General features: G+C 51.0%; 1 protein-coding gene across 1 annotated transcript; it reads left to right on the forward strand.

Moving 5' to 3' along the window:
• Positions 1 to 2629: 2629 nt before the first annotated feature.
• Positions 2630 to 10221, forward strand: SLC22A6 (solute carrier family 22 member 6). The gene is made up of 10 exons (XM_053562240.1): positions 2630 to 3293; positions 3915 to 4018; positions 4254 to 4408; positions 5554 to 5722; positions 6150 to 6273; positions 6403 to 6518; positions 7540 to 7754; positions 7881 to 7989; positions 9438 to 9641; positions 9944 to 10221. Exons 1-10 carry the CDS (start codon positions 2925 to 2927, stop codon positions 10038 to 10040), a joined length of 1662 nt encoding a protein of 553 aa, XP_053418215.1. The 5' UTR covers positions 2630 to 2924; the 3' UTR covers positions 10041 to 10221.
• Positions 10222 to 11338: the final 1117 nt, after the last annotated feature.

An 11338-nucleotide genomic window follows, 5' to 3' on the forward strand; every position in this document is an offset into this window, starting at 1 on the left:
GGTGGCTAAAGTGCCTGGGTGGGCCTGAGCAGAGAAAGAGGCATAGTATTTTGGAGGCCAAGCTACCCTGCTGTACTCAAGCAGAATGCAAAGGAGGAGTCCTCATCCTCACCTTGTAAGATATAATACTTTCCCCATACAAATAAGACCGTGAGGATTCTTAGAAATAAATATTTTGGTAGGCTGCATCAGCGTGGCTCAAATTTCCTTGGCCAAACAGGTACAGGATTAATTGCTTACATAAATAACTCTGAAACGTCTTGTAGGGCAGGGTTTCTCTCAGCACCACTCACATTTGGGGTCAGGATAATTCCTACTCGTGCAGGGCTGACTGGTACGTGGTAGAATGTTCAGCAGCATACATAGCCTCTAGCTGCTAGAAACCAGTAGCGCCACCACCCCTGCCACAACCACCAAAAATGTCTCCAAACATTGACAAAAGTCCAAATGTCCCCTGGTGGGAGGAGAGAGTCACCCTGCTCCCAGTGGAGCAAGGTGCTTAGGCTTGTTTTTTCTCCAAAATCAACGTAATAACCTCACCTTTTTAGCAAAAACAAAAAGAGTTACGGGGCAGGAGCTACTCTGAGCTCCTCACCTATAGTAGTTCACGTAATCCTTCAAGATCTCAATGTGGCAGACATGACTATTATCCCCATCTTGCAAATGAGAGGAGGCACCAAGGCACAGAGGAGCTTAGTAACTTGCCTCTGGTTACACAGCCACTATGTATAGAGTTAGGATTTGGCTCCAAGAAGACTGACTCCAGACTCCCTGTCTTATATAACATGCTCTGGGCAATTACAGACCAGAAGCTGCAACCTGCTTTCCTGGTATTCCCAATCCCTGATCCGGTCAATCAGATCCCATGGAAGCCCATCCAATCACAGCTCCACACTGCCCCGACCTTGAGTGAGCAGGCTCTGGAACCCACATTGCTGGAAGAACTCAAGTGATTGTCTTAGAGTCACGGCTCAAAATACAATACAGTCATGCTCATTCATGCTCATTGTTTTATTTATTTATTTTTATTTCTTTTAAGAGACAGAGTCTCACTTTGTTACCCTCGGTAGAGTGCTATAATTTCATAGCTCACAGCAACCTCCAGCTCTTAGGCTTAGGTGATTCTCTTGCCTCAGCCTCCCAAGTAGCTGGGACTACTACAGGCGCCGGCCACAACACCTGGCTATTTTTGTTGTTGTTATTGTTGCAATTTGGCCCACGCTGGGTTTGAACCCACCACCCTTGGTATATGAGGCTGGCACCCTACTCACTGAGCCACAGGCACCGCCCCATGCTCATCATTTTTTTTTTTAAGCTAAGGACAAAAGACAATATGACAAAGGGAAAATTTTTTTATTTGTTTAAATGTAAGAGGTACAAGTGCGATTTGGTTACATGCATGTATTGCATAGTGGTGAAGTCTGGGCTTTTAGTGTGTCCATTACCTGAATAATATACATTGTACCTATTCAGTAATTTCTCATCATCCACCCCCTTCCTACCTGCCTACCCCTCCAAGCCTGCAATGTCTATCACGCACCCTCTACCTCCAGGTGTACACATTAGCTCCCACTTATAAGTGAGAACATGTAGTATTTGCTTTTCTGTGTCTGAGTTGTTTCACTTAAGATAATAGCCTCCAGTTCCATCCATCTTGCTACAGAAGGTATAATTTTATTCTTTTTATGTCTAAATATTATTCCATTTTTATACATACCACATTTCCTTTATCCGGTCATCCACTGACAGACACTTAGGTTGACTCCATATTTTCACTATCGTGAGTACTGTTGAGCTGATAAACATGAGTGTAGGTATCTTTCTGATATGATGATTTATTTTCCTTCAGGTACATAAACAGTAGTGGGACTGCCGGATGGAACAATAGTTCTATTTTCGGTTCTTTGAGAAATCTCCAAACTGTTTCCCACAGAGGTTGTGTTAATTTACATTACCACCAACAGTGCATGAGTGTTTCCAAAAGGAAAAATTTTACTGATGATAAGCAAGACAGTGGAATCTGAGACACTGACTACCTCAGATCTGATGTTGGTCTTAGGTCTCCCTCCTTCAAGAGGGGCCTCTGACCTCTATTGTTTCTTGCAATTAAACCAAGCTGCGGTCCTATAAGATGTGAGCTGATGCCAAAAGAACAAAGACAGGGGTTGTCAAACTTAGCAAATAAGAATACAAGATGCCCAGTTTGTTCATTCTAAGTATGCCCAGTGCAATATTAGGGCTAGACCCATACTTTAAAAAAAAAATTCATTGATCTGAAATTCAAATTCAACTGGGAATCCTGTATTTTCTGACAGCCTTTCCCAAAGATAGAGTGTTTGAACCTGTCCACTAAAAAGGACAGTAACCCCTCAAGAGGCCCCCAAACTTCCCAGAGCCCAGTCTCATCACTAAAAGAAAGACAAAAAGACCTCGCTCCATCCCCTCCTGCCCCCAGCTGTCCAGATGGGCCCTACCAGTACATCCCTCACCCCATTCCCACTTCAATTCACTCTCTCCTGCCCTTTATACCCACTTGGAGAAAGTCCACTGACAAGGAATACTCAGAGGGTTAATCCTACTGATACCAAGTCACACTTTAACTCATTCCATCCAGACCAAAGATTAAAAGCTGCCCATGGAAGGGTCAGGGGTACAGCAGACCCTGAAAGCTGAGCTTTCTCCGACCCCCGAAGTAAGGAAAAGCTGTAAGGAGAAGGGAGGGACAGAGCAGGGAGTGAGGGGAAGAAGGAGGGGCAGGCTGCTGTCCCCCCACAGAGCCAGCTCAGACTCAGCTCTAGCAGCAACCCAGCTGCAGAGGCACCGGCAGCCCTGCTCCTCCAGAGAAGGACGGCAGGCAAACAGACAGACAGAGGTCCCGGGACTAGAAGGCCTCAGCTCCTAACAGCTCGGCCGGGCCTGGCCCCATGGCCTTCAATGACCTCCTGAAGCAAGTGGGGGGCGTCGGCCGCTTCCAGCAGATCCAGGTCACCCTGGTGATCCTCCCCCTGCTCCTGATGGCCTCCCACAACACCCTGCAGAACTTCACTGCTGCCATCCCCACCCACCACTGCCGCCCACCTGCCTACGCCAACCTCAGCAAGGATGGGGGACTGGAGGCCTGGCTGCCCCAGGACCAGCGAGGGCGAAGGGAATCCTGCCTCCACTTCACCTCCCCGCAGTCAGGACCGCCCTTCCCCAATGGCACAGAGGCCAACGGCACAGGGGCAACTGAGCCCTGCACCAATGGCTGGATCTATGACAACAGCACCTTCCCATCCACCATCGTGACTGAGGTGAGGACCTGGGGTTCCCCACTCCATGGGCCATGCAGGCTCTGCCTTCCCCTCTGAGACAGACAGACGGATACACACACACAGAGTCTCAAGTTTTCCAGGGGCCAAGATAGGAAGATGGAGAAAGGGATTCAAGATGGAGGCCTTTTTAAAAAAGACATATGCAGGCGGTGCCTGTGGCTCAGTGGGCTGAGTGCCGGCCCCATATACCAAGGGGGGTGGGTTTGAACCCGGCCCCGGCCAAACCGCAACAAAAAAATAGCTGGGGGTTGTGGTGGGCGCCTTTAGATCCAGTTACTTGGGAGGCTAAGAATCATCACCTAAGCCCAGGAGTTGGAGGTTGCTGTGAGCTATGATACCACAGCACTCTACCGAGAATAATAAAAGTGAGACTCTGTCTCTAAAGGGAAAAAAAAAAAGTATATATGCATTTTAAAAAATGCTGAGTTAAAAAAAAAATGCTCTGAGCTCCTGGGACCAGGGAGGGACACAGCAGGGAAAGTACCAGGGAAAAGAGTGACCTGGACCCCTGAGGACCAGCCCACCCCCCTGGAGGAGGGGAGAGGCACTCCCTGCAGCCACTCTGCCATCTCTGCCTGACCCTTGCTCCTGCTCCCACAGTGGGACCTCGTGTGCTCGCACAGGGCCTTACGCCAGCTGGCCCAGTCCTTGTACATGGTGGGGGTGCTGCTCGGAGCCATGATGTTCGGCTACCTGGCAGACAGGTCAGTCCTGGGAGGGGCCCAAGGCTGGGCCTGGGAGCTCCATGGCTGCAGGCTCCTCAGGAGACCTAAGGGGAGGTTGGGATTCCCAGCTGAGGATCTATAGCACCAGCCTCAGAATACCTCAGAGGTCCCCCAAAGACCCCCAGGCTGCACCCAGGGCAAGCCTTCCTCTCCCAGCCCGGCCTAGCACCCGTCAGTCCTCAGCCCCTGCTGCAGATATCCCCTCCCCTCACAGGTTGGGCCGCCGGAAGGTGCTGATCTTGAACTATCTGCAGACAGCTGTGTCAGGGACCTGCGCGGCCTTCGCACCCAACTTCCCTGTCTACTGTGCCTTCCGGCTCCTCTCCGGCATGTCTCTGGCCAGCATCGCCCTGAACTGCATGACGTTAAGTGAGGGATGCTTCCTGCTCACTCCCCTCTGCCCATCCAGCCCAGCAGCCTCTCTGCAGCTGCTCTCCCAGCCCACCCCTCCTGAGCCATGCCTGCCCTCTACCCTTGCTCTGGGGTCTGCCCTTCTAGCCAATAGAGCAACCTTTTTCTCAGGCTCGTGCCATCCTGACCCCTCCTTTAGAGACAGGATTGCAAATTCCGTTGAAAGAGGCAGCAGCTCATGTACATGCCTGAAGCAGACCAAGCACAGGAGGCATTAGTGAGGGGTGAGAACTGTATCCAAAGGACAGACACACCCTCCCAGAGGCCACAGACACTCTGATGCTCCAGTCGGGGGGTCCTAGGGCTGTTAGATCTTCCTCCTCATTTTGGATTAATGTAAAATATCCCAGTTTTTTAATGTTTGCAATTAACTGTAAAGCCAGCATCATGCAGACCAGACACATTTATGCACTGAGTCAGTTCTATCCCTGGGCAGCCTCTGATAGGTCACCCTCCTTCCCCCAGTTTCTCAGATGAAGGACCTAAGGCTCAGGAGAAGGGAAAGGATTTATCCAAGGTCATCCCTCAAGCCCAGAAGAGAATCTAAGGATTTGGGATTCGCTAAACTAAAGAAATTAACAGGGATTGGGCTAAGGTGTGGGCAGGACACATAATGAATCCAAGCCACTGCCCCAGTATCTGAGTCAAGAGCCCACCAAGAACAGAGCTGGGCCTCTGCAGACCACAGCAGAGAGGTGGTCCTGCTCTTACCTTGATGTTCCAGGATGGAGGAAAACCACTGCCTCCTCCAAGCCACTCTGCCCGCTGAGGGTAGACTCCATCCCAGCAGGGGAAGGAGGTCATGCCGAGGACTTGTTGAGTGGTCCAACAGGCACTGAAAGGAAAGGGGGCTGTAGCCAAGAGAGCAGCCTGAGGAGGAGCAAAAAAAATATTAGGAGTACGGAGGGGGTAGTTCCTGTGGATTCTGAGCCCACCTCCCCATCCCTCCCTCCACCCAAAGTGCCCAGTACCCTGGCACCCAGTCTCACGTGGTACATCTTCCACTGATCCTTAGGACAGACCGAGGTCTGGATGGAGAGAGGGGCCTTTTCCTGCCCAGCAGCCCAGTTGGTTGCACCACCCTGTTCCAACCCTCTTTTCAGATGTGGAGTGGATGCCCATCCACACGCGGGCCTGTGTGGGCACCTTGACTGGCTACGTCTACAGCCTGGGCCAGTTCCTCCTGGCCGGCGTGGCCTATGCTGTGCCCCACTGGCGCCACCTGCAGCTGCTAGTCTCTGTGCCTTTTTTCGCCTTCTTCGTTTACTCCTGGTGAGTGGGGCCCAGCACAGGAAGCAGTTGCCACAGGACAGGACATCTCCCAGAACTCAACATACAATCCACCCCACAGAATCAGAGAAGGTCAGAGCCAGAAGGTCACAATCAGTCTGATGCCTCAGTGTGACAGATGGGAAACCGAGGCTGTGAGGAGAAGGCTTTGCCCCAGATGTGCAATTCTCTGCCTCCCCTCACCTCTCTAGGCTGCCTGCACTGCCCCCTGCCCAGCTCCCAAGAGCTGAGCTTCTGGGTTGGAGAATGGGTTGTCACCAAGCTGGGCACTGCCTTGTGGTCCCAGAGAGGGACTTGGCAAGGTTCCTGGGCTCCTAACCTTGAACAAAGTCCCACTGCAGGCCCCAGAAAACCTGCCCCAACTCATGGGAACTGAAGCCATGCTCACAGCCCCCACCCTCCCTCCCAGGTTCTTCATCGAGTCGGCCCGCTGGTACTCCTCCTCTGGGAGGCTGGACCTTACCCTGAAGGCCCTGCAGAGAGTGGCCCAGATCAATGGGAAGCAGGAAGAAGGGGCCAAGCTGAGTATGGAGGTGAGACCCCCTGAGACTTCCCATGACAGCCCCAAGCCCCAAACGCAGGACCCAGGGTCCAGGAGGTGTCCTTGACTAAGTTGTTAGGCCAGGGAAAGCCCAGGCCCTGAGCCCTGCCTGTCCCAGCAGGTGCTCCAGGCCAATCTGCAGAAGGAGCTGACGGTGGGCAAAGGCCAGGCCTCGGCCACTGAGCTGCTGCGCTGCCCGGTCCTGCGCCGCCTCTTCCTCTGCCTCTCCATGCTGTGGTAGGCCCGGACAGACAAACTGACAGACAGGGAGACAGACAGAGATAATAAGCTGGCTGGGGAGGGAGCAGACACAATGGGTGGCAGAGGCCAGACAAGAGGGAGGAAAAGTCATCAGTCCTCTCTGAGCAGCAGTAATCTCGTGGCAGGGAGAGTCCTGAAGAACCAGGCACTCTCCGGGCTCAACTCAGCCCAAGTCTCCAAACTGAACACCTATCCCTCACCTTCTTCTCCGTTCACCAACCCTGTTCCAATGATGGAAACATCTCATCAGAACCAGTGGCCTCCAGAGTCTAAAGAATGACATCATGGAGGCAGAGACCAGTCTGGCTTGCAAAATATGTGGAGACATTACTCACTCTATGATGCCTGCCAGAAACACAGGCACAGGCAATAAGAGGACTAAAACTTATCTCCAAAAGAACACTTTGGTGAAGGCTGATCTAAGCCAAAAATCTTCCTTTCCCTTTGCAACACTCCCTATCATCCTTCCTTCCTATCACCACAGTACTCCCTGGCGGTAAAGGGAAGTGTGGGTCAGAAAGAACAATCCTGACTATGAATTCTTTGTTTACAACATGGGATTTACTCTCAGTTGTGAGTTCTATCCAATAATGTGAGCTACATTTTGTGTCTTAAAAAGCACAACACTCATCCCAGGACCATGGACAGGTCCCAGAAGGTTCTTGGTTCAGATACGCCCTGCTCTTCCTCAGCCCAGCATACTAGATAAGATAAAGACTAAAACTATGTAAATCCTACATAGTAACTAAGCGAAAAATCCCCAGTACACTGGGGACCTTAGTTATCAGAAGATTTGGAAATTTAGAGCATTAGAAGACTACCCAAATATTTAAACTATGCAGTTTAAGCATACATTTAACTATTTGAAGGAATATTAGCCACAGTACATTCCAGCTCCTTAAGCAGGGTACCCAATATAGCTCATCCCTGTTTTGAAAGAGCACCCTCCAAGACTCCTTAATAAACTGCATACCCCTCACCCCACTCCCCAAACTAGGTTTGCCACCAGCTTCGCCTACTATGGGCTGGTCATGGACCTGCAGGGCTTTGGAGTCAGCATGTACCTAATCCAGGTGATCTTTGGTGCTGTGGACCTGCCTGCCAAGCTTGTGTGCTTCCTTATCATCAACTCCCTGGGTCGCCGGCCTGCCCAGATGGCCTCACTACTTCTGGCAGGCATCTGCATCGTGGTCAATGGGGTAGTACCCCAGGGTGAGTACCCAGGGACACCTGGGCCCCTCATCCTAGCCCCATCCCCACACACAACCCAAACTCTCAGAAGCGAGGAAGCCAATTCCTCCAAGCCCCCACTCCCAATCTCCCCTCCTTTCTCTCTAGACCAGTCCATTGTCCGAACCTCCTTTGCTGTTCTGGGGAAGGGCTGCCTGGCTGCCTCCTTCAACTGCATCTTCCTGTATACTGGAGAATTGTACCCCACAATGATCCGGTTAGTGGGAACCTTCTGGGCAGGGGTGTCTTGAGTAAAGACATTCTCCTGTGAACAAGTGAGACCCCAGAGCATAGTCCAGTGCACCCCAACCGAAAGGCCCCTCCTCACTCTCACCAGCACAAGCTCCTCAACACATACTTCGTGGCCTTGCTAACATGGGTGTGGCTCCAAGCACTTGCCTGACACCAGAAGATCTTACTGGAGCAGGGTAGGGAGCTGAGAAGACACATCCCAGGGGCAATGAATGGTAGTACTCCCTCAATTTCCAAAGCACAAGTTAGAAGCTGCCACCAAATCTACATTCTATCTATAAACCAAGTGGTACATCTGCAAGCCAAGACCACAAACATGAAAACAATTTCCTGTCACAGAAGCCACACCTGATAGTACACCAAAAGTAGGGACAAACATACAATTACTTTTTTGACTGCCAAGATGATAGGAAGGGTATTTTGCAGAAACAAGATTTTGTGACCGGGATATAAAATTCACATAAGATGTTAATGAAATGTCAGGCTTTCCTAGGTTATTTGGAAAGAAAACCCGGAGGGGTCATGGTTACTGCCCTGTGTCCTTATGGGATTTTAGGGGAAAGAACAATAACACAAAGCATTATTATAAACTATGTGCCAGGCAGTATCTTAAACTTTTTACACATATTAACTCACGTAATCCTCATAGCAAGCCATGAGGTAGGTACTACCCTGTTTCCCCGAAAATAAGACAGTGTCTTATTTTAAGGTGTGCTCCCAAAGATGCGCTAGGCCTTATTTTCAGGGGACATCTTAGCTTTCCTGTAAGTAGGTCTTATTTTCAGAGGATGTCTTATTTTCGGGAAAACAGGGTATTATTATTATTCCCATTTTACAAATGTGAAACCAGGGCCACAGGAAGCTTACGTGACTTCTCCAAGATCACACAGCCAGAGAATGGTGAAGAATGCATTTTGAACCCCAAACCCCAAGCAGTTTGTCTCCTGAGTCAATAGTTTCAAACTCTTCTTTCATACAGAATGTTCTTAACATGTTCTCAACAAGCAGATTCCAACCTCTTCCCCTAAGGATTCTAATCCAATAGGTCGATGTGGGGCTTGGGCAACTGACAAAGCATCCTGTGATCTGAGAACCATCTATCTAACTCCACTGTCTCATTTGACAACGAAGGAAACTGAGACCCAGAGAGGGAACAGGGTTTGACCAAGGTCACACAGCAAATTAAGGGCAGAGGCGAAATTCTAATCTCAGGTCTCTGATTCTCTGCCAAGAGCTTTTTCCAGCATCTCTTTTTTTAAAAATTACCGGAACAAATGCCCAATTGGATTGCTAGTCAAATGAAGAAAGAGGTACCAGGGGCACCCTAAGGTACCTGAGCTGTTTCCCCCCAGACATGGCCAGCCCCTCAGTACTCATGCCAGAATCCTAACCACCCCCACCCACGGCCCACAGGCAGACAGGCATGGGGATGGGCAGCACAATGGCCCGCGTGGGCAGCATCGTGAGCCCACTGGTGAGCATGACCGCCGAGCTCTACCCCTCCGTGCCGCTCTTTATCTTCGGCGCTGTTCCCGTGGCCGCAAGCGCCGTCGCTGCCCTTCTGCCGGAGACTCTGGGCCAGCCACTGCCGGATACAGTACAGGACCTGGATAGCAGGTGGGCTCCCGCCCAAAGAGGAACAGTGACTCACCCTAGGTCACGCCTGCAGGCGGGGGTAGCACTGAGACTCAAGCTCAGGCTTCCTCTTCCAGACCAGAGCTCTTTGTCCCTTTATCCACAGTTGGCAGAGACTCTTTTAGAATCCTTCCTGAGGCTCCCAGCTCCAGGGAACAGTAGATGCTTGGGGCAAAGAGCAGGTGTCTGGGAATAGCTGAGTGGAGAGCCCCTGAGGAGCCCCCAGCTCCTAGCCCTAATCCGAAGGCCACATACCCAGTGTACTGCTGTCCCCTGCCCCCCAGGAGGAAAGGGAAACTGAGGCGACAGCAACAAGAACAACAGAAGCACATGGTTCCACTCCGGGCCTCAGCACAAGAGAAGACTGGACTCCAGGACTGAGAAGGAGCCTTACAGGGCCCTAAAGGGAGTGAGGGTGCTCCGGTCCGGGGCCACTCACACAAGGAGGGGGAAAGGGAGATGGTGGCCCAAGGATGGGGGCTGTGGTTCTGGGAAGTATCTCCCCAGGGGTCCTCCTCCCTGAACAGACCCCGGCAAGACCTCATTAAAAGGTTCGGTTGCATGCAGTGTCTCCCCATGTTTCTCTTGTCACAAATGGAACAGCCACTCCACACCCCCAGACAGCTTTCAGCCCAAAAGGTTATGCTGTACCTTCCCACCCCCTCCACCCCCAGGACTTTATAAACCATCCAGTTAGAAAGGACTCTCTTGCCTTGGGCCTCCTCTCTGTCCCTCTTTCCCTTCCTCCTTTCTCCCCCCTCTTCTAACCTACTCAAATATTCCTGTAAGTTTTAGCTAAATACCTATGCCCCTCCCTTCCCAGCTAGACCAGAAATTCACGAGGGACTGACTGAAATGAAGGCAGCTAATCAGGGGCTTTGTTTCAGACTCCTCCCCCTCTGTGAGAGCAGGTGGGAACCTTGGCAAAGGAAGGATAAAGGGTAACAGCTCTAAAGTCAGAATGTTGGCCTCCCTCTAGTCAGGAGGCTGGACTCACTAGCATCCAGCAGGATCCAGACTCCAAACCAGTTTGCCACCTCCAGCTTTGAGGGAGCCTGCTAGCTAACATAATCCTGCCCGCTGCTCTTCCTGAGCTTTCTTTTTTTTTAATTTCAGTGTGCTTGTTCATTCTTCTTTGTTTGAAGTACTCCTTTTTTGTTGATTTTCTTCTTTCTCCTGTGGTGCTGGCTGTTTTTGATGTTGTTAGTAGAGACGGGGTCTTACTCTGGCTCACTGCTGTCACATACAGGTCTCGAACCTCTAAGCTCAGGCAATCCACCCACCTGGGCCTCCCACAGCGCTGGGACTACAGGCGTGAGCCACCACGCCCAGCCTTCCTGAGCTTTCTTTGTGCTCTGCCTCCTATGGGCCCTGAGCTAGTGGAAGGGAGAGAAGAGAGAAAGGGGAGTGAAGAACACAGCCAGCCAGAGCCAGCACTGAGTGCTAACTATGTGACGCATGCTGTCCTAAGCAACTGACATGTATTAACTCATTTAATCCTCCCAGAAACCCTCTGGAGGTACTATTATTATTCCCCATTTCACAGATAAAGCAATTAAAGCACAGAGAGGTTAAGTAACTTGCCCAAGCTCACAAAGCTAGTAAATTGTACAGTCAGGATGAGAATCCAGAGAATCTGGCACCAGAATATGAGTGCCTGACCCCTCTACTGCTCAGGG

This window comes from Nycticebus coucang, chromosome 14 (assembly GCF_027406575.1).
Source record: "Nycticebus coucang isolate mNycCou1 chromosome 14, mNycCou1.pri, whole genome shotgun sequence".
In the NCBI taxonomy this organism is placed as follows: domain Eukaryota; kingdom Metazoa; phylum Chordata; class Mammalia; order Primates; family Lorisidae; genus Nycticebus; species Nycticebus coucang.